This window comes from Microcaecilia unicolor, chromosome 4 (assembly GCF_901765095.1).
Source record: "Microcaecilia unicolor chromosome 4, aMicUni1.1, whole genome shotgun sequence".
NCBI classification, from domain to species: Eukaryota; Metazoa; Chordata; class Amphibia; order Gymnophiona; family Siphonopidae; genus Microcaecilia; species Microcaecilia unicolor.
In genome coordinates this window covers 218,707,987-218,732,116 of record NC_044034.1, presented here as the reverse complement: position 1 = coordinate 218,732,116, position 24,130 = coordinate 218,707,987, and the positions used below count along the sequence as shown (strand labels likewise).

General features: G+C 41.7%; 1 protein-coding gene across 1 annotated transcript in view; it reads left to right on the top strand.

The window, feature by feature from the left end:
* MUC5AC (mucin 5AC, oligomeric mucus/gel-forming) overlaps positions 1-24,130 on the top strand; it is a gene marked incomplete at its 3' end in the record, with an annotated part of 113,041 nt that overhangs the window by 73,387 nt on the left and 15,524 nt on the right. Inside the window, exons 32-41 of the mRNA XM_030201245.1 lie at positions 4,744-4,961; positions 8,874-9,048; positions 9,354-9,604; positions 11,272-11,455; positions 13,718-13,919; positions 14,296-14,474; positions 20,153-20,222; positions 20,411-20,511; positions 22,333-22,364; positions 22,825-23,002. Of these exons, the coding sequence (XP_030057105.1) occupies positions 4,744-4,961; positions 8,874-9,048; positions 9,354-9,604; positions 11,272-11,455; positions 13,718-13,919; positions 14,296-14,474; positions 20,153-20,222; positions 20,411-20,511; positions 22,333-22,364; positions 22,825-23,002 (1,590 nt within the window). The remainder of the gene's footprint in view (positions 1-4,743; positions 4,962-8,873; positions 9,049-9,353; positions 9,605-11,271; positions 11,456-13,717; positions 13,920-14,295; positions 14,475-20,152; positions 20,223-20,410; positions 20,512-22,332; positions 22,365-22,824; positions 23,003-24,130) is intronic.

The following is a 24,130-nucleotide window of genomic DNA, read 5'->3' as shown; positions in this document are numbered from 1 at the left end:
CCTTGAGGTCAGTGCAGTGGACCTCACATGAAAGGTCCCAGGTATATATCTCACCATTACCCCCTTATATTTTATGGTGAGCCCTCTAAAACCCACCAAACACCTACTCTACCCAACTGTACATCGCTATAATAGCCCTTATGCCTGCAAGTGTCACCTATATGTAGGTACAGTAAGTTTTTGGTGGGTTTTGGAGGGCTCACACTTTTCACTACAAGTGTACCAGTTAGAGTGGGATATAGGACTGGCTCCCCTTCTCTACAGTCCACTGCGCTGACCAGTAGGTACTCCTGGGACATGCTTAGGGGTGGGATGGGGTCAGTGACCACTGGGGGGAGCAAGGGACGGGTTATGCTTTAATCCCTCCAGTGTTCATTTGGTTATTTAAGGCACCTTGTAGTCACTTAGTCATGATAGAAACAGGTCTAGTTCTTAATTTTGGCCCTAGGTGTTTTCATTTTGTTCCATTACTGTGTAAAAATGTGTATATTTTGGTGCCACCCATGTTCCACCCAAAACATGCCCCCAACACACCCCCTTGAAATTTGGACAAACTGTGGAGCAAAACATCTAAAATTGGGGTGTCAGAAATTGCAACTTGAACACTATTGAGAGAAAAATGTCCTTCTGCTATCTTGTGATGTTTTTTGGACATTTTTTTGTTTTGAAAATGAGTCCCATTGTATTTAATATGCACAATAACACAGCATCTATGAAGTTAATAGATGCGACTGCCATGATAACAACTAACACAGATTCCAATAATTTTCATTTTCAAAATTTTGTATGCTACTTTGAAGGGAAGATGTATCCACAGAAAATGGTGATGCAACCAACTACTGTTACCCCAGGCAGCTTTCAAATGGAAAATCCATTAGTAGAAGTACCCAAGGACTTGCTTGTGCTCCGCCCAGTTAAATATTGATGAGCTGGCAATGTGTCAATATTCAGCTGTACTTCATCATATTCAGCTGTACTTCATCAGTTTGAATATCATCGAATACCTAGTTAATTTGCAGGTGATTTTGCATGCCTGGATATTCACTACTGGAGCCCAGACATGGCCTGGCATTGAATATCCAAGCCTAGTTTAGCTGTATTTGTCAGCAGCTTAAAATTCACTGACCACCATGGGCTAAATATTGAGTCATAGTTTTAAAAGCCTCCCCACAGCTCAAACAGTATGACAGCTCTAAAAATTATTCAGACTGTGGGAGCTAGCCTGGCTAACTCCCACAGTCAGTGCTGAACCCGTATATTCAATGCCAGGTCATTTCTGGTGACCAGCATTGACTATCCAGTTTATTTTTGGCTGGTTCAAACTTAACTCGCCAAACCGATATTCAGCCGGTTAAGTTTGAACTGGCCAAAGATAGGCTTGGTATTCATGCAGCCAAATATGGCCACCAAACTATTGCTGAAAATTGGCGGATAGCCCGTTATATTGTGTGCTATTACTGGCTAGCCGCAAACCATGAATTTTCGTGCATCATGGCAGGCCATGTCCTTCTGAAAATTTGTGGATATCTGGTTATGGAGCTTTTAACCGGCCGCGTGCCAATCCTAGCTGGTTACATGCTTTTGAATATCGGGGGTAAAAATTTACATATATTTCTTCTTTAAAAAATCTATTGGAATTAACACAAGTTTGAAACCTGTGAGCAATTACACCAACTGTCTTTTAGGGACAGTTCTGTAAGCAATTAAAGCAGCTGGAACAGTGTTTTGCATGCTCAAGAAGGTGCTTATATAATTGTGCCAGTATACACGCATAAAAGTGGATGCTAGGAAAACATGCCATCTTTGTTATGCAGTATACACATAGGTGCTCCTGGGGGCAGAGAGAGGGGCTGATCCAGCACTTAGGGTCCCTTTTACAAAGACGTGCTAGCATTTTTAGCGTGCGCTAAAACTAAACATACGATAAATGTTAGAAACACCCATGTATTCTTATGAGCATCTCTAGTGTTTAATGTGTGCTACAAACGCTAGTGCACCTTTGTAAAAGAACCCCGACACATATCTTAAAAATTAGGCACTTAGAGGCAGATGCAGCAACCAAACGTAAAAAAATCTAAATCGTTAAAGTCCCTAACGATTTTAAAATAACGAAAAATGCACCAACAAAAAAAGTCACACATGCTGAGATCGGTATTGAAACGTACAATGTACCAAAGAATCACAATACACATCGTTAATCGGCCCCCAAATCATGCGCAGAGCAGCCAAGCGTTATGTTAGCTGCTCTGCGCATGCCACAAACAGTCAAAACACAGTCAAATCACAAGCACATGGCTCCCAAATCAAATCAAAACAAAAATAAAAAAAAAGGGTCGGGAGGGGGCAAGGGCGCTCATCAGGAGCGTCCTGTACGGACGGCCTTGCCCCCCCCCCCGCTGCTCGCCACTTTCCGCCGCTCCCCCTACCCCGAAAAAGCAAAATGCTAGCTGCCCCGGTCCCCCTCCCTTCCTCACTACTCTGTCACCTCAGCTCCGCCTCCCGACATCCTCTGTCCTGTGCCCCGCCCCCTTTTGGGGTCGTCGCCACCATTCCCCTCTTCCATCGGGCCCCCCTCCCTCTTACCGGGCCCGTGCAGCGCCTCTCTCCTCTGTCCGAAGGCGCTGCACGGGCAAGAAGAAAGCCTGATGCCTGCCTTTGCCCAGCTTCGATAGCGCGTCTTTCTCCTGCTGGGCCCGCCCCTTTCTGACGTCGGTAACCTACGTAGGTTACTGACGTCAGACAGGGGCGGGCGCAGAAGGAGAAAGACGCGCCATCGCGAAGGCAGGCATCAGCTGATTCAGCTTTCTTCTTGCCCGTGCAGCGCCTTCGGACAGAGGAGAGAGGCGCTGCACGGGCCCGGTAAGAGGAAGGGGGGCCCGATGGAGGAGGGGAATGGCGGCGACGACCCCAAAAGGGGGCGGGGCACGGACGGAGGATGTCGGGAGGCGGAGCTGAGGTGAGAGAGTAGTGATGAAGGGAGGGGGGCAGGGGCTTCTAGAAGTTTGCTTTTTCGGGGTGGGGGGAGCGGCGGAAAGTGGGGAGCAACGGGGGGGGGGGCAAGGCCGTCCGTACAGGACGCTCCTGATGAGCGCCCTTGCCCCCTCCCGATCCTTTTTTTATTTTTATTTTTTATGTGTTTTCTGAGGTCCTTTGGACCAATCACAGCGCTTTTAGCTCTGCTAATGCGCTGGGATTGGCTCAAAGTTTGTTTATTTTTTCACTTAACACTTTTTCCTGGCACAGAGCTGTCCTAACGAGAGGTCCAGACCTCTCGTTAGTTTTCCTGCCTTTTTCCTGCGTAAAGGCAATCGGAAAAGGTTAGTGCATGTCGTTTCAATGGGGTTTTCACACTTATTGCTCATCTCCATTCCGTTTTCGTTAGCTGCTACTGTCGTCGGAAAATAGGCTTAAGTGCATGGAAAGGATAGGAAATTCTTCCCTGAGGGCTCATTTAACGATGAAAAACGTTTAGTGCATCTACCTCTTACTCACTGATAGTTTCAGGCATGTATATATACAAACAAAGCTGCTTCGGAGCAGGTGTAACTTTGTTTGGCAGCCTGTTTTAAAAAGGCACATAGGTAAAATATGCATATCTATGTGCTTTCCCTGCCTTGGCACCCTGCCAGAAAACCACTGTCTTTAGGAGTAACTTTATGAAACATTTCCTGCATGTAAAAACATGGGGAAATTGTGAGGAGCTGCTTGTGTCCACAGAAATGGAATGCACTATTGGAGAGTTGGTTGGAAAGACTTTGTCTTACTTTCTGAACAAAAGTTAAACCATGGCATTTCGGTCATTGGGCTGAGGGACCTTGTTAAAGTTGGGGCTGGGTGGGGGGAAGCTGTAGGGCTATGGGAGTAAGTGGCAAATGGAGAGATGGGTTTTTATTGTATTCTTTAATTCAGCTATTGATTGTTTGAATAAGCTCACCTCAGGCTGTCTTGAGGCCTATGGATCAAATGTGTGAAATAAAATACTTTACACAATGTATGGTTAGGGGGAATAGAGTACTGTTGTATGTGCATACTTTATAAAATACATGTCTAGACATCTGCCTGTCCCTAGCAGTTGAAAATGTGATACTGAAGCAGCACTCCCCCCCCCCCCCCCCCCCCCCCCCCCCCCGCTAGCAGGAACAGGGGTAGAGGACTCCTGCATAGTTTAGAGAGAACATGGCCTTTGTGTCTGTACAAAATAGGTCAAACCACAAATATTAATGAGAGGATAAACTCTGAAGGGAAACTTCACCAGTGTCAACACAAAATATAATTCCACAGAGCAAACAAAATTTACAAGATGTGAAAACAGTCATAAAATGTTTGTTATAGTGTGCTCATAATTCGTAGTGGGACTGCCACAGAACGAAATGTCTTCTACTATGTCAACTTAATTTTTCAATCATTGCACACTTTTTTTGATATGTGCAATGATTGAAAAATGAAACTTAGGTGCTCTGTTATAAAATTACCCTAATAAAATGCATACATGCATTTGCACCTGCCTTAGAACATTTATATGAAAGGATTTGAGTGCCAGTGCCACTGGGCTGTTCCTGGCTGGCTAACTTATAAACACATGTGATACCTATTTATTTCAATTCTAATCAAACCAGATATATGTGTTTAACTGTATAACTATAAGTGATCAACAAAAGCATTGGTTTTTGTATGTGCTTTTGTTTTCATCTTATGCACATTTTGCTACCTTCTTAATTTAGCTCTGACTTTCATTTGTTAAAGGGGAAACCATCTATAATACAACCGATGCATCTGGTTGCATTTTCTATGCAAAGTGTAGTAAAGCATGTGAAATTGAAAGATTTCCGGGGCCTTGTGTGTCAACAACTCACCCAACAACTGCAACAACCAGCCCGACAACAACTCCAACAACAACCAGCCCAACAACAACAACCAGCCCAACAACTACAAGTCATGTACCAGGATGTCCACCAAAGCAGGTAAGATACAGTATTGCTCAATTCTGTTGTACCTCATTTTACAAGCCAAAAAGAAAAGAAAAGGGGGGAGGACATATCCCGAGGTGCAATACAATAAAAAGACTCGACACAGAGCCATATTTCAGCAATGAATGCCTACTTCAGGAGTCGTTATTTCTACAAACAAAAATAAAACAATATATAAATATAAAAATAATTAATAACATTAAAACAGATTAAAACAAAAAATGACAAAATCTGTACATAAAATACATAAACGTTTTTACACCTTGTGGCTTTACAGAAAAAAAAAGCTATAAACATTCTTATAAAAAGACTTTCCACAAAAAAGAATAACTGCATAAGAATAAATATTGAACCTCTGGATACGTCAAATTCTTTAATTATACTCCGAGTCCTGGCTGGATTTGTTCCTTGGGTAAACTCCATTAGTCCATCCCTATTTCCCCCTTTCGTTTTGGCTCTTGGAGTGATCCGTAGGGACTCTGGTTTCCCCTTCCTTTCTGACACTTTATTTTACAACAATACACCACCTTCAATAAATCTCTTCATAAATGCAGTTAATAAATCCCAATAAATATATAAATAATAAATAAAATATAGCAGTAAGTAGATAACCACATGCACTTTGTCTGCTTGGTTTACACCATTGTATGTTCCAGCCAGCATGCTGTGATGACATGGTGCCTGTTCCTTGCTGCTGTTCTGGATTTTTTGTTTTCTAGATATATAAAATTCATATTAATTTATCCATTATCTTGCGATTTTATTGTTAAAAAGACAAATGTAAAATCTAGAAGTCTGTTTGCTCAAATGCTGATTGAGATTTAAATGGGCTAACTTCTTAAATTCTGTACAGAAGGGGGACTGAGACCTATAATCCACTTTGTTACACTTGTGATAAAAAGTGTGAGCCCTCTAAAACCCACCAAAAATCTACTGTACCAACATATAGGTGACACCTGCAGCCATGAGGGCTATTGTAGTGTTGTACAGTTGGGTACAGTAGGTTTTTGGTGGGTTTTAGAGGACTCACTATACAATATAAGGGAACAATGATGAGATGTGTACCTGGGAGCTTTTAGATGAAGTCCACTGCTCTGCTGAGATGTCTGTGTGGCCAGTCTACTAAGGATGTGGACTCCTCCTACATCCCAATGGCTTGATTTTGTGTGTGAGGATTTTTTTGTTACATTTGTACCCCGCACTTTCCCACTCATGGCAGGCCCAATGCGGCTTACATATTGTATACAGGTACTTATTTGAACCTGGGGCAATGGAGGGTTAAGTGACTTGCCCAGAGTCACAAGGAGCTGCCTGTGCCTGAAGTGGGAAACGAACTCAGTTCCCCAGGACCAAAGTCCACCACCCTAACCACTAGGCCACTCCTCCATTTGGACGTTTTTTTTTTAATTTCAAAAATGGTTCGAAAAGATAAATGCACAGAGCACAAAAACATCTAGCAAGCAGTCATTAAAAAAAAGATAAACGTTTTGTTGTTTAAAAAATGGCTATATTTGTTATTCAGATTCTGGACATTTTGAGCAAAACGTCCAAAGTCAGACTTAGATGTCATATTGAAAAGTGGAAAGTTTGCATACTCAGGCTTTCTTTAGCAAGTGACAGTCACCTACTTCTCTAATTCATGTTGTGAAACCTCTTTCTGCCGTGGCTTAAGGATGTATATTGTTTATTGTAAAAACTCTTATAGCCCACATTATTTCATAAACCCAAGCGGATAACAAAATTTACATGCATAATAAAAAGTGTCATACCGTAAAAACAATCAAAACAGACATCTACTATAATAAAACTCACCCTCAACATTCTGAAGACAACGTTCTGAAGTCACTCAGTCACTCACTGAAGTGTTCATGGATTCATGGTGGTGAAGCCAGAACACTGACCATGTCTCTCTGCCCCGCCCTCGCATGACGGACCAATCAGAAAAAACACCCTCAACATTCTGAAACACAAAGGACCATCACAACACCGTTCCCAGGCAACACTAGGCAACGTAAGACGGACCAATCAGAGGAAACTACGTGACAATAAGGGAGGAGCATTCCCCAGCAGAATGGCTCATTATCTGTGCAGCACGGAGAGCACAGAACCACCGCTGGAACGAGAGAAGAATATTCCTGCTGTGGGTACGTGCTAAAATAGACCAGGGGAGAGGGGGGGGGGGGAATTTTTAAATGCCTAATGCCAGTACTGAAGAGTGCCAGAGGGCCTATAGCACAGACTATACAGGACAAACTGCGGCCCAGCTGGAAGGATTACCCGCGACCCAGCCAGCAGCAAACAGCGACCAAGGAAGGGGGAGGAGTAGGGAAACACGCTCCGCGTGTTTCCCTACTCCTTCCCTGCCTAGGAATCGCTGGAGACTGGCTGCCAAACTAACGAAACAACCGCACACTGACGCACCACCTCCATCATTAGAAAGGCATCCACTCTTTCTTCAACAGAAATGCAAACTAATAATACAAAACAAAGAATACATGGTTTCTCAGGCGGCTGCAGGTAACTCCCCACCCCCTTCCTCTTCCCCTTTTGCCGAAGCGGCCAAGGACGTGCCCAACCATCCCCAGCCTCAGGCAAGCTGTCTCCCACCTCGGGGATTCCCCGAGCACCCGGAAAAAGACGGCGCTGATTCCTGCAGCGCATAAATGTTCCAGCATTCCCCTGCAGCCGGCCTGAAATGGACCAAACATACTGGATCACCCCCCGACGGCCCGAGACCGTGCTCTTCTCCCTTCCGCCAACTTAAAACAACCATCCCTGTCCTCAGGCAAGCCGTCACCCACCTCCAGGATGCCCAGAACCCCAGCCCAATGGAAAAAGATGGCGCTGCTTCCAACAGCACATTTCTCTTCCAGCATTCCCCTACAGCAGCCCTGAAACGGCCAAAAAATACCGACAGACAAAGAACGTGCTCCTCAACCTTCCGCCCATCTAAAACAACACTGCTGCCTCAGCACAACACAAAAAAAAACACATGGAAAAAAAACCAACACTCAACAAAGGCTGACACCCCCTACAACCACATTTACATTTCACCAACAGAAAGACCCCCCTCCACAAACCTCCTTGACAGACAAAACCACACACACACAATACAACAGAAACACACCCTCAAAGCCACACACCAATCCAACCCACTTTGCCAGCACAGCACAGCACATCCCCCAACCCCCAAGCAAAAAACAAAACAAAAAAAGACACACATCAACAACCTGCACACACACCGCACACTCACACACACAAAATAACTCTGTGACACATACACACACACACACAAAAAAAACCACATGCTAGCGCCCGTTTCATTGGTTTAGGAAACGGGCCTTTTTTACTAGTGAGAAATATATTCTTTTAAGTATCAACTAATCACATTGACACATCTATCAAACACTTATCTGATACAGTTCACTGGACATCACTCAAATTACAGCACCAAGGGTCTGCTGAAATAGAATTGTCTTTAACATCTTTTTGAACTGAGATATAGACTGCAGCAAACAAACTTGTTAAGATAAGTCATTCCAAACTTTAGTAGTGGTTACTTAAAAAATCCTAGCTCTGTATTCCTCAAGTCTAATTGCTCGAAAAGAAGGTATGTCAAATAATAATGCAGAAGATGATTGCAAACTCTGTATTGGTTGATGCAGATGTACAGTTGCAGCAATAATCGGGGAGATAGTATTAGTTAAAACCTTAAAAACCATTAATAAAATTTTGTACTGGATCCTAGACTCAACCGGCAACCAATGTAGCCTCTTTAAAACTGGTGAAACATGGTCAAATCTGCATTAGAATTTCTTCCCTAAAGTCCCACAAACCCTTTTCTAAGGTTAGATGTTGGAATTCACCAGTCAATGTATTGAGATCTTATTACTTTTTCTGTTGCAGTTAAATGAAACTTGGGATATAGGCAACTGCACCACAGCAACTTGCAGGGGAAACAATGTGGTTACAATTGAGCCTGTGCAATGCCCACCTGTAAAGTCAATTACCTGTGAAAGTGGATTCCCACCAATCAAAGTCTACAGTGAGGATGGATGCTGCTTCCATTATGAATGTGAATGTAAGTGCACAAACACAATGAATATAGCTAAACAAATGCATAAGATACCATCAATCCTTGCATTAGACACTCTTTCCAGCTTCTTGGATGATAGTTTATCCTTTTTTAAAAACATGTTTATGTTATTTTATCCTTTTTTTAATTGATTGGACCTAAAGATTACACTGTATTACATTTTAGTTTTCTTCTTTTGATCAGTTAGTAGACTTCTGCTCCAGTTGCTTTCAATATTTCTGCTCTCAGTAACCTGATGTGAATCAGCCTTTCAGCATTTTACCTTAACTTTCCACCTTTCTCCCTATTAGGTGTCTGCAGTGGCTGGGGAGATCCTCACTACATCACCTTTGATGGAACCTATTACACATTCCTTGACAACTGTACCTACGTATTGGTGAAACAGATCACCCCCAGATATGACAACTTCCGTATATATATTGACAATTATTTCTGTGACTCAGAGGATGGCCTTTCCTGCCCTCAGTCTCTCATCATTAACTATCAATCCACTGAAATAATACTGACTCGTGTAATGTTCAATGGAAGGATGACTAATAGGGTATGCAATTGTTTTATACCATTCTCAGGTTATGGGTTGACAGTCTTAAAAAGCTAGAAAACCATTCATTTCTGAGACTTCAATACGCATTTACAGCCACAGGTGTATTTTCAATATTGACATGGTATCCTTCTCCAATTTTAAACATACTAAACTTTATATTTAGAACTCTACAAGAAATTATGCAACATGCACTAATCACTATCAAAATTCTTATTATCCTTTGTTGTCTACATTCTTTGTCAATTACACTACCTATATATAGAAACACCTGCAGTTACAGTTGGCCCCGACATACAGTTTTATAGCCAACAAAGTTTCAAGTTTCAGCTTTATTTGATACTAGTAAAAAAGCCCCGTTTCTGATGCAAATGAAACGGGGGCTAGCAATGTTTTCTTCTGTGTGCATGTGGGAGTGTGTGTGTCCGTGCCCTCTGGCCTCTCTCCCCTCCCCCCTCTGAGTCCTTCACTGTTTCAAAGCCAGCGATTTGATTTCGTGCTCTGCTGTTTTCCTTCACTGACTGTGTTACAGAGAGGGCGGGGCAGACACTCATAGGGAAACGGGATATCTCGCCCCCTTCACACTTCCGGCTGGAGGCTTCATAGAACGTTGGTGTTGCCTTTTATATAGAGAGATACCACTTAGAAACGAATTAAGCAGTTCACAGTATATAAGAGGGTGGCAAAAGAGATAGAACAAGGATTATACAAAACATCCTTAAAGGACAGACGGTATAAAAACATACACAAAAGGCACATACCTTGGCTTAGGAGTGAGGTTCATCCCTGTCTAACCCAAACTAACACATTTGGAGAAATTGCCTCCAAGGGAAATCGAAGTTTCAGAGTCATATCCAGTGTTAACACCATATATAATAAGAAACAAAAACTCCTAAGACACAATAAGTAATTGGACATGGGCAGGTGAGAATGTACTGCTGGCTCTGCATATGAGGTCCTGCTACCACCAAGTTCATGTTGTGAAACCACTTTCTGCCTTAGCGTAAGGATACATATTGGAAGTTCTGCCCTCCCAAACCAGTTACCAAATTACAACAGATTCTGGATTTGTGGTTTACCATCTACAGTGTAAATCACATGTACAAGATGCCAGTCAAAAGCCCTAAGCTTGAGGTACTTCATGATAAGCCATAGTTCTGGGAATTGAACCACTGCCAAGTATATCAATCTAGCTAAGAAATGAAGACAGATATTTTTAAAAAGCAGTTTCCCTACAAGATCCACAGGTCACAAGTACTTGCTTTTTGTGCAAGGCAAAATTCTCATGCAAAACACTGTATGCAGAATGAGATGTCTTGCTGATTTTGTGGGGTCATGTTTCCAGAACTTAGATACAGGGTAGATTGAAACCAAAATGACAAATAAATTTAAAAAACATTATATAAAACAATGACATGAAAAGACAGACCTATAACACGGTATTAGATATGACTTCTTCATAAAATGAAGTCTCCTGTTTCTAAGCTTCTGACATTGTCTCGTTGCCATTCTTAGAAAGCAGGATGCTGAGTTTGGTGGGTCTTCGGTCTAACTCTGTAAGGCAGGTCTTATGCAAATGTTGAACGACATAATGACATTGCTGCTACTTAAACTTTAAACATAACACTTGCAGTCTATTGAATGATTTCTTTATTTTGTCTATGCAGATTAAATTCAACAATGTGTGGGTTACCCCAGGCTTCACCAAAAATGGCATCACCATATCCGCTACTGGTGTAAAAATGATTGTTGAAATACCTGAAATCCAGGCTTATATCTCCTTTACTGGCATGATCTTTGTGGTGAAACTCCCATTCAGTATGTTTGGATATAACACCGAAGGCCAATGTGGTAAGTAACAGAATTTTGATCTCTGTACTAGTCACATGACTACAATTATGGTTTTTATCCTTTCTTTGCATGATGTAGTAAAAGGGGTCATTTTAGATACATTGGCTAGATTCTATATATCCCGCCTAAAAAATTGGTGCTGAAAAGATATACACCTAGGCGAATTCTATAGACTACACTTAAATTTAGTCGTGGGCTGTTACACCAGGCAAAACTTAGTGTAAATGCCTACACCTTAATTAGGTGCGGACCAGGTGTATTCTATAACAGTGCACATAGTTTATAGAAATGGCTATGACCCACCCATTCCATACCCATGGCCATGCCCCTTTTCCAACTATGCGTCTTTGAATTTACATGCATTACTTTACAGAATACATTTAGACCATTGTATGCATAAATTCTATCTAATGCCAGTTAGTGTCAATAATTTCTTGTTAATTGGCAATTATCGGTACCGATTGGCATGTACAAATCCAGAATACGGCCAGATTTTCGCATCAGCTTAAGCTCCATGATTTTATAAAAAAATCACTGTTTATTCATGAAAATGCCATGGAGCACCTAGTTTGGAAGAGGCTGAGTTGTGGAAATATCGTGGATATGGTTTGGGAGGAACCTAACATATGTCTATTCTTGATTTTACAAATAGGAATACATGTATATTTTTAAAAAGCTGGACTTCAGCAGCTTCTTGGCAGGTTTAAGTATTAAATAGGTACTCGTTGTGATCTGGGGTTCACACCATTTATTGAGGGGCCTATTATGCTTCCCTATCTAGTATGTAATACCACGTCCAAAAATATAAGCTTTTTTGCACAGATTCTTATTTGACCATTCTTGGTCATGCAGCTCTATAAAACACAGTGAACAAAAAGAAATAGGGGAGGACCAATTCAATCCTAACAAAAGGGTCAATGAAAAAGTCCTTTATTTGCCATAACTTAAAGGTGACTCGATGCATATCTCTGTTTTGGCGCTAGAGTACCAATTATCTAAAACCAAACATAAAATAGAGTAAGTTGTGACAAACAAAGGATTATTTCGTTGACCCTTGTGTTGGGATTGAATTGATCCTTCTCTATTTGTTGTTGTTCACTGTATTTCTTTGCACTAGGGGAATATCTTCTTCTCTTTGTATTTTTGTCTACTTTATAAAATATGGTACTGGGGGCTGTAGAGTAGGATGCTGAACTGCTGTACAACTTTACTTGTGTTGGTATCACTGTTTGGGTTGAGATGTGCATAAGTGAACGAATAAGAGATGGGGTGGGGGGAGGGCTGGGGAAGGGGGGGGGTTATAAATTTGTTTATGGTAAAAAACTGTTTTTCTTGACTCTTACTGACCGTTCGGAGCCACTGTTACATCAGCTTTGCTTACACAATGTATGTTCCTGGTTCTTGTCTCTTTGACTGCTTAATAAAAAAGATTTAAACATAAAATATGGTACTTACACATATAAATATAAATATCAAGATGTGTAAATAACAAAATAAACACCTACATTTGTAAATGTTGCCACTTAGACATGCAGATCCTTAAGTGATGCTATCTTTGTAATCCACCTAGAATTAAAGGATAGTGTGGAATGCAAAATTTAAAAATAAATAAATAAATAAACATAATTGAAATGGCTGTTGCTGCAGAATACACTGGGATTTACATGTGTACTCTTGTAAAAAGTACTCTTGAACATCTTTATGTGTATTTTACAAAAGGCTCCACATTCCACAAGCCTTTTGCAAAATACCCAGGAAGCTGTGAACATCCCAACTCAGACAACCCATTTTTTGCCTAGAGGCAGGTCCTTTGCAAAATCGGGCTTCACGTGTCCTAATGATTAACATCTGGAGCTTATGCCTTTGTTTATCAGGCTCCCTAAGTCGAAAGGAAATTGTTGTGTACATGGTCTGTATTGTGCAGAACAAGGTAGAAAAAAAGAAAACAGTTTTGCAATTAAATTCTAATTCTTTTTTCCAGTAGTTAGATTTAATATAACCCATCAATACACACATTATTGGAAATGATAGGGGCAATCATCAATTTTGATTGTGCTTATTATAGCTAGAGAGTGGCTTGAAATTATTTAAACGCTTATAGCTATGCTGTTAAAAGTCAATTTTGAATATCAACTCTAACTCTTTTTGTGGCCTTTTATCTATACTCCAGTTCACAAATGTGTAACTTGCAATGTATTTTTTATTGGCTTAGTAGTACAATCAGTTCAGTTGATTTGGCTCTGTTCTTTCCTCCTCCTCTAGGTACATGTACAAATAACAGAAAGGATGATTGTCGTTTGCCAGACGGCACAATTGTTGACGACTGCTCCCAAATGGCTCCCAAATGGAAGATTAATGTCAGAGAAAAGCCGTACTGCAACTTACCACCATCAACATCTTCACCACCCGTACCAACACCAACATCTTGTCCAACTCCGCCAGTCTGTGAGATTATGCTAAGCGAGTAAGAAGTCTCCCTTAATTTCTATACATCATTAAATCTTTATTTATAGAAGGGCTAAATCATTTGGGGCTGGAGTTATTTATGTGTTCTAGGAAATTGTTAATGGACTTATTAGTAGATAGGTTAACTGAGTAAAATGGGACCTGGGTTAAAATAATAGATGTTAGCCCAGTAATGCATTTTATTAACACTAACTCTTGGTTTGTAGTCTTTCCTGTGACACAGCAACATGTTGCTTAACTTCTGTATGAACTGATGGCTGTGTACCACAAGCTCATATACTCATCACTTAATGAATCTTTTATGAGCTTGGAAGTTGAATTATGTGCTCATAATTTGAATATGTGTTCAACCTCCTTTTCGTTGGCATTTGAAGTATTTTTGCAGATTGCCATAAGTTGGTGCCTCCAGAACATTACTTTGAAGGCTGTGTGTTTGATGCATGCCACATGAGAAATGAGTCCATACCATGCTCCAGTTTAGAGCTGTACGCTTCCCATTGTATCACAAATGGTATCTGTGTCAACTGGAGAGAGAAGACCCATGGCCAATGTCGTAAGTAGTAGTGAGAAACAATTTGAGTTGGTAGACATGATAGTATTAAATTGTTCATTTTCAAGCATTGTTTATGATTGCTTGTGCATTGATTGTGACCTCTGGGTTAGGTAATAAATAAAGCTCCTATTTGATGTACTTGTGTGAATGCCATCACATAGAAGTGTATATTGAATATATGTGTAAAACCTGATTTTAGAAGGCCAGTATTTACACAGGAATATGTGTAGTACATGTAGATTACAAGGGGATGTGGTATAGTTATAATAGGGGTGGGACTGGGGTATGACTAAAATCTAATAACATATATACCAGCTCATTTTTGAAAGAGAAGGGCCCCCATATTCCGACCCAAATCGGGAGATGGGCGCCCTTCTCCCATGGGTGCCCATTATATCGGCTTTCGATTATACCGATTTGGGCGCCTCCAACTGCAGTCTGTCGCGGGAACGAACAAAGTTGACGGGGGCGTGTCAGAGGCATGGTGAAGGCGGGACTGGGGCATGTTTATTGGCTGAGGAGAGATGGGCGCCCTCAGCCGATGATGGGAAAAAGAAGGGCGGCTGTAGCAAGAATTTGGGCAGCTTTTTTTGGACCCTTTTTTTTCACGAAGAAGTCTCCAAAAAGTGCCCCAACTGCCCAGATGACCACCGGAGGGAATCGAGGATGACCTCCCCTGACTCCCCCAGTGGTCACTAACCCCCCCCCCCCCCCCCCACCAAAAAAAAGAACGTTAAAAACTTTTTTTTGCCAGCCTGTATGCCAGCCTCAAATGTCATACCCAGCTCCATGACAGCAGTATGCAGGTCCCTGGAGCAGTTGTTAGTGGGTGCAGTGCATGTCAGGCAGGTGGACCCAAGCCCACCCCCCTACCTGTTACACTTGTGGTGGTAAATGGGAGCCCTCCAAACCACCCCCAAAACCCACTGTACCCACATCTAAGTGCCCCCCTTCACCCATAAGTGCTATGGTAATGGTGTAGAGTTGTGGGGAGTGGGTTTTGGGGGGGGATTTGGGGGGCTCAGCACCCAAGGGAAGGGAGCTATGGACTTGGGAGGTATTTTAATGTTTTTTTTTTACTTTTTACAAGTGCCTCCTAGGGTGCCTGGTTGGTGTCCTGGCATGTGAGGGGGACCAGTGCACTACGAATCCTGGCCCCTCCCTCGACCAAATGCCTTGGATGTGTTCGTTTTTGAGCTGGGCGGCTTCGGTTTCCATTATCGCTGAAAACCGATACCGCCCATCTCAAATCCGCCCAAATCCGATGCATTTGCCTGGCACCAACTGTATTATTGAAACAAAAGATGGACGTCCATCTTTTTCGAAAATACGGTCTGTCCCACCCCTTCGCGTACCCATCCTCGGAGATAGTCGCCCATGGATATGGGCGTCCGCGTTCGATTATGCCCCTCATAGTAACATAGTAGATGATGGCAAATAAAGACCTGTATGGTCCATCTAGTCCATAGTATAAAGTATGATGTGATATTACTTGATCTTGAGTTATCCTTGCCATTTTCAGGGCACAGACCATAGAAGTCTGCCCGGCACTGGCCTTGTTCTGTGGCTACTGAAGCTGAATCTATCCAGCCATGATCAGGGCACAGACCATAGAAGTCTGCCCAGCATTGGCTTTGCTTCCCAACTACTGGTTTGCCATCTAATCAAGGCTAAGCTTCTTTGGCTTCATTCCTTCTATACAGGATTCCTTTATGTTGATCCCACACATTTTTAAATTCAGTTACCGTTTTCATATTCACCACCTCCTGCGGGAGGGTATTCCAGGTATCTACCACCCTCTCTGTGAAAAAGTACTTCCTGACATTATTCCTGAGTTGGTCCCCCTGCATTCTCAATTCACACCCTTTAGTTCTAATCTACACACGTATTCCCTATTTCACAAAGGGATACTTCATGAGTAGGAATTTACATGCGCTATTTTGCATGTACAGGTATTTCAATTCTATAAACCGGCGGTGCACATTTCTATATGTGCTATGCACGTAAATGATTAGAATAATAACATATAGACATGTGAATGCAAAGATTCTGCCTAAGCGCTATTCTGCAAATACCCATGTAAATTATATTGCATGTATTTGCAAGGAGTGGTGGTGTACAAGGGAGGAGCATGAGCAGAGCATAGGCAGGATTCTCACTTATACGTATAACTTCCAGAATACTATACATTACACACAACCCCGCCAAACTTAGGCGTGCACACTTATGTGATTGGCATAAGTGGACTGATACTGGGTTATGCTAGTATTACATTACACTACACAGGTTGTATAATCCACAGATACCATTTTATAGTTCACTGCAGGTAACAATAAGTAAAAAGAACTGAACTAACCATTCAACATTACATAATACTCATAATAAGTCATAATAAACAACAATTCATTTAACAAACATTTGAAAAAAATCTTATTAAGAATCAGAGCAGATAAATTTTCTAAATAAAAAAGTCTTCAGACGTTTCTGAAATATTTGTAATCTCTAATTACTTAGATCTCAACGGGAAGAGAGTTCCATAAAACAACTGCTTGGTATGAAATAAAAGCTGATAAGAATCTAACATACTTAATGTTACATACCAAAGGATAACTTAGAAGAACCTGATTGAGTAACCGTTCAGATTTACCACTCATAAAGAAGTTAAATGCCTCTCCTAAATAAGGTGGAACTGTACCATAAAGTATTTTAAAAACCAAAATCCCAACTTTAAAACAGGAAGCCTTTAACAGGAAGCTAATGCAACTTTAAGATATAAGGAGATATTGAATCAAATTTACTCAAAGAGTAAATCAATCTTATTGTCGTATTTTAATGAAGCCTTAGTACAGACTACAAAGACTATATTACAATAATCAATCGACAATTTCATAAATTGAACTATTAATCGAAACATAGAAGGATCAACGTAGGCATCTAGGTTCCTTCGAAAAATGACTCCTACCATATGCTCTCAGGATGCCTAAATGGAGACTCCCACTTGTAGAACTGCCCCCACAGTAACTGGCCCTTTCTGGAAGTGAGAGACAATCCCCTATTGTTCATTGTCCCCTTCAATTCAGAATTAAAAGAAGAGTGCAGGCTCTTTGGCACATTGGTAGTTTAGTAAAATGGCTGGCATACACACTTACATGAAAATTGTTACACATGTACTTGTCAGCATTTACACATATTCCCACTGATATTTTTCACATTTAGAGTTTAAAATGAATGCTTCTACCATACGTAACACCTTATACATGTGCATTCCAGATTGCATTTCAGAACAAGCACTACGTCAGCAGATCCTCTTCTAAGACACTACCAGAACTGTACATGTCCAGACCTGGATGTGTCAATTCAAAATTTTAAGTTCTATCTAAAATGTGACTCCACATGCATAAAAATAAATGCATTAACAGATTACTCATTCTAATGATTTGTGGCTATGATTCTTTGTAAATTGCTACACATCTGTAAGTTGCAATATTAGCTGAAAAACATTAGTATTGTGCTAAGTTGTTGTACAGGATCTTTTCCAGCCCCCATCTGAAAATGTTTATATTAGGTCAGCAGGTTTTGGAATGAGGACCTTTTACTTTGTCTCCCATGGAGCTGTTTCTAGACCTGAGCTAGGATATAGTACATACTATATAGGACAGACTTACTTTCCTTGAACACCAACAGACTCTGCTTGTGACATATACTGTAGCTGCCAAGGTAACAGATAAGAGGTGAACAATTCCTCCTCTTCCCTTTCACATTTCCCCCCAAAATAATAAAGTTCAATAATTAGCAATGATGCATACTTTAGAGAGTGGAGGAGTAGACTGAGAACCTGGGGAACTGGATTCAATCCCTACTTTAGTTCCTTGTGACTCTGGGCAAGTCATGTAACCCTCCATTGCCCCAGGTACAAAATAAGTACCTCTATATAATACATAAACTGCTTCAACTGTAACCGCAGAAAGGCAGTATATCAAATCCCATCCCTTTTCCCTTTCCCTAGATGATAACATAGTAGATTATTTCACTACAGATAAGTAAGACAATTGTTTATCTGACCACAGTTACCGGGGTAATTTTAACAGCTATAACTGAATATCTGTGTTGACTGACTAAAGTTAATCAACACCCCCAGCACTGCCTCTTTTTAATTTTGTGATTGCAATAATTTTCCTAGACAAAAGTTAGCTAATTAGCAAGGGGTCCAACTAACACTTGAAGATAGCAGGACACACCTTTTGAGTATGGGCCTCTCAGTGAAACTCGAGGAGCTCCATTATAGATAGAACATAGAGATTGGAATTGAGATGTCCAGGTTGGGACTCGCTTAATTCCAATGGTATTTTAGAAAAGGCTCTGCCAGTGTGTGTATTTGCTGATATGTTTAGCAAATACAGCCATATTGAAAAAATGAATGGCATAAACCTGGCAGCTTCTACAAGTAGAAGCCCCTTTGTTCAAACCTACATGTGTAAGTGCCAATTAAGCAGATAAGACCTGATATTCAGACCGCAGGAGATAGCCAGGCTGTCTCCCGTGGTCAGTGCTGAGCCCAAATATTCAATTCTGGGCCATATCCGATGGCTCGCATTGAATATCTGCTTTATTTTGGGCCGCTAGGAACATAGCCGGCCAAGTCGATATTCAGCATTGACTGGCTAAGTTCATAGCGGCCAAAGATAGACCAGCTATTGACATGACCAGATTTGGCTGCCAAACTTAGCCGGCGATATGCTGAAAATCGGCGGATAGCCAGTTATATCGCGCAATATAGCTAGCTATCTACTAAGCGCTAACTGGGAATATTCAGTGGGAGTCAGCCCGCTATCTCTTACTGAATATCAGTGGATAGCCGGTTAAGTACCATTTAACCGGCCAGGTGCCATCCTGGATATTTTGAATATCAGCCGGATAGGCTGCAATTTTATCTTGGTTTCATTTTGGAGAGGGAAATAAACTACATGGGATTAAGAAGAGTGCTCCCCCCCCCTTAACCCTTCATGTAAAACCCTGGATAAAAAAAGGGCACTTTTTAATAAACCTACATGTGCCTTTGAGCTGGTGTAGTAAAACCTAATGTGGAAATTTTTCCCCACTGTATATTTCGTTTGTAGATTTTAGTCCCACCCAAGCCATTCACAAACCACACCCCCTTGAAATCTCTCCATGGTGTGGATCTCCATGGTTAAATAGTGGATTTCTGAAATCAGTATTTACACATATATGTGATATGTTTTTAAAATAATAATAAGAAACTTATGGGTGAAGTTATCATATTTGGGCTACCATCAAGATGTGTTATTTTACCACTAGCTTTTACCACAGGTCCCATTTTATGCAGTGAGACCTACTTACTAACAACTGGGGTTAACAGTAAAATAACCTGTCTTAATGGTAACCCATTTTGAGAACTATGCCCTAATTCATTAAGGTCTTTATTCAGAAAAAAACCTTTAATATATTGTCCCCTAAAATGTGCTCTATTCCGATAAGCCCTAAAATCCTGGGTAATGAGATTCCTCTGACAATACACACAACATCAGAGCCCAGGGAATTAGGTTGAGCTTATGATTAGACGCCCTATTGATTCTCCATGTTGCAAAAGTAAAAGTGAGAACTCATTGGCATCTTCTGGTTCCCATAACATGTGTCTCTTTATTTTTGTTCTTATACAGCTTACAGTTGTCCTGTGGGCAAGGTGTACGAAGCATGTGGTCCTCGTCAACCTGAAAACTGTGACACAAGGTATGAAAAGAGAAAAAAATTAAGCTTACCGTTTAACTATCTTGCACAGTAGATTTGCACAGAGTAATATCATTACATCAGAAAGAGAGGTGTATATCTATGACTATGATGGACCTCACTATACATTTGCAGTATTGTTAAATATAGACAAATCCTTGCTTGCTTATGCTAGTCTTCTTCCACTGCAGGGCTGTGCAATCCACCAACGAACCTCTCACTGAAGGATGCTTCTGTGCTTCTGGAACAATGCTTTTCAACTCCATCACAGATGTCTGTGTGAAAAAGTGTTGTAAGCATTATCTTTCTGAAACCATTTTGTGCATCTGGTGCAGTTGCTTACAAGATGATATCATAACTCACAAAATAGTGCTAACTATCTCACTGAAATAGCAACAACGTTTTTCAATTTCTATTGCACGTTTTTTATTCACATGGGATTTGCAAAGTAATTCTTTGTGGCAGAAACTATTTCTGTGTCAATACACCACATTACAACTGAGACAGGGTGGGCAGAATTTGGTCTACATGCTAGGGTAAACATCTCTTTCCACAAGTAATCTTGGTGCATTAAGATATTCTGACTGATATTTAAAACTATTTAACTGGACAGGAATGGCTCCTGGCTGGTTAAATAGCCTAAAGCTGGCTAAGCATTGCTATTCAGGTGAGATAGCCGGCTATGCACTAATATTCATCATGAGATAGCCAGCTATCTTGGCTGAATTTTACCACTTAGTAGCTAGCCCAGTCACCGGCTATGTTGCATGGCATAGCCAGTTAGTGCCAATATTCATTGGCTGACTGGCTAAATTTATCAGCCAGATAGGCCCATGTAAATAGCAGGTCTATCTTTGGCCACTATAACTTAGCTGGTCAGCTTATGAATATTAGCTTAACTGTCTATGTTTTAGTGGCCAAAAAACCCCCCAGAAATTCAAAGCTGATTGAGAAATACAGCCCCGGCATTGAGTTCCCGGGTTCGCCGCCAACCGCAGGAGTTAGCTGGGCTCCCTCCCGTGGTCTCAATATTGGCCCCATTATATTTAACCAAGTTCTATATGCTTCTTGCACAAAAGTTTAATAAAGCATCTCAGTCCTAACCTATTGATGGACAAATAAAGATCTCTGCTATATTTGTCCATCAATAGGTTAGGACTGAGATGCTTTATTAAACTTACTAGCCGTTCAGCCCGTAAAAATGGGCTAGTATAGGGGGGGGGGGTTGAAAGGCCCCCCCACCCCGCTGCCGCTCCCCCTCCGAGTTCTTCCCCCCCCCCCCCCCCCCGGAGCCATCACCACCCACCTTCCACCCGGTCGGGCCCTCGTTCCGCTATTGAAACAGCGAGGGCACGCAGCAAACAGCTCTACTGCTGAGCTGCCGTGGCCTTCCTTCTTCTCTGCCTGTGTCCCGCCCTCGTGTGACGTAACGTCGTCGAGGGCGGGACACAGGCAGAGAAGAAGAAGGAAGGCCGACGGCAGCTCAGCAGAGCTGTGTGCTGCGTGCCCTCGCTGTTTCAGTAGCGGATCGAGTGCCCGACCGGGTGGAAGGTGGGTGGCGGCGGCGACTCCGGGTGGGGGGAGCGTTAGCGACGGCGGTGTCCCTCGCAAATGCGCAGTAGAGACCCTCTCTGTTCCGCCCTCGTCATCATGTATTGACGCGGGGGCGGGGCAGAGAGGGTCTCTACTGCGCATTTGCGAGTGAGTACGACACTCGCCATTTATATATATTGATGTGCAAGAAGCAGAGATCTTTGTTTGCCAGCCCTTGAGGGCAGAGAATTAACTGTAGTATATGAAACGTACTTGCCTTGAGCACAGGTTTGGAAAGGCAAGTAATTAAATCCAAATCTAATCCATTTCCTATGGAACACAATGTCTCAAGTAAAGAAAAGGTGGCATATCCTCAACATGGTATCCAAGACTTATAACCAATTAAAAAACACCCGGAAGCTTTGCAGATGGTAAGATAGCATATTCCACAGCTTGCTATGAAACAGTCATTAGATATGTCCATCTGAAATTCTAAACTCAAGAGATTACTGATCTGTGACCATGTTCAGAACAATTGCCGTAGTATATTGTTGAATAATGCATTTTATTTTCCTTCTAGCTTGCGTGGGACCAGATGGAATGCCTAAACTGGTAAATATTTCGAATGGAAGACATTTTTCCGTCTGCTTTTCAGAATAATACACACTTGTGTAGCAAATAGCTTAGTATAGTGTAAGTATACTTGACTCCCACTGCAAAGTATACAACATGCCATGCTGATCCAGTCGTCCACACTGGTTCATGAGTCAGTTTGCCACATTGGACTATCCATTTGTATTGCTACACTTATTAGGCAGTTTCCTTTAAAAGATGTGCTATCCCTAGCTACTAATATGGCCAAAAAAAGACATCTAATAGTGATATCTACCCAAATATTTTAAATCGTTAAGGTGTTGTTTGGTGAAGATTGTCCCAAAAGGGCACACTGTAAAGAGTGAAGACCTTGACTATCATTCTCAGCATCATTTGCCTTGAAATCGCAGTAGACTGTGTCATCATGACTCATTTGAGCTAACAGCTTACTGAATTATTTCCTGTTATTATCTTATAGCCTGGAGAGTCCTGGACAAGCAACTGCCAACAGTGCACATGTGATGAGAACACAGTGACAGTGCACTGCCAGGCAATGCAGTGTCCAGAGCCAGGGCCAGTTACATGCACCAAGGAAGGGTTTGTAGACGTCCAGGTGCTGACACCGGAAAACCCATGTTGTCTCAAGACAGTGTGCCGTAAGTAGCTCGAAGGTCTTTCATTGAAGAAAAATATTGGATTGCGATGATGGTTCTAAGATCTACTATATGACTTCAGGGATAATTTTTATAAGCCTGGGTTGATGGGCTTCTGAAGTTTTCAGCCCTGTCACACATAGGCAAAAGTGAAAACAACTAAAGTTACACTATGGTCCATAAAATTCTAGAAGTTGTAAAGAGTTTTTAAAGGCTATTTTATCTTGGTATTAGAATATATTAAGCTATTACGTTGTTAAATTAGGAGATATTATAGAACTAGGAAGTACCTTGGGATAATTGTTAGTCCACACTGATTTCAATTGTAGCTTAAGACAACTTACATTCATTCACAATAGATATTTCCCTGTCCCCAGAGGGCTAATAATCTATCTCCAGTAGTCAGCTTGTGGTGATCAGCGGTTTTAAAGCTGGCTGAATTAAACTCTGATACTTAATGCCAGGCACCGGCATTGAATATCTGGGTAATGTGCAGCCATCAAGTGCCAGCTGATATTCAGACTGGTGTCCAGATACAGTTGTCTTAGCTTTATCCAGACACTTACCTAGTTAGTGGACTGAAAATTGCTGCCAAATGGGTAAGTCCTTGCTCTACCCTCAGTGATCACAGCTAGTATTCAGTGGCATTCTTTGGTTAACTGCCTATGAATATCAACAGCAGCCTTAGCCAAGGTTATTTAACTAGGCAAAGGGCCAGCTCAACCTATGGACCAGGTGAGGCACTGGCTCAGGATAACGGTGATATAGGTGCCAAATTCGCAGTCTGGTCTACCTTCAAACTCCTATAGGGATATATGCCAGAATGGGATTGTGTAATGGGATTATCACCAGTGCCAGAATGAGATTATCACCAGTGCCCTGAGCCAGTGCCTCTCCTGGTCCAGCAGGAGAGGGGACTTGAGATAGAGGGGAAGATACTGGATCACATGCATGGGGGGAGGGGGGGATTGGAGGGAGAGATACCAGATTTCAAGGAGGAGGGAAGGGGCGCCAAAGCAAAAGTTGGCTCAGAGCACCACAGTCCCTTGAGCTGGCCCTGACTAAGTAGGAGACTCTCCTGCCTGGTTTAAATCATTTTGAATCTGTACCCCTAAAATTTGTACTTGAGCC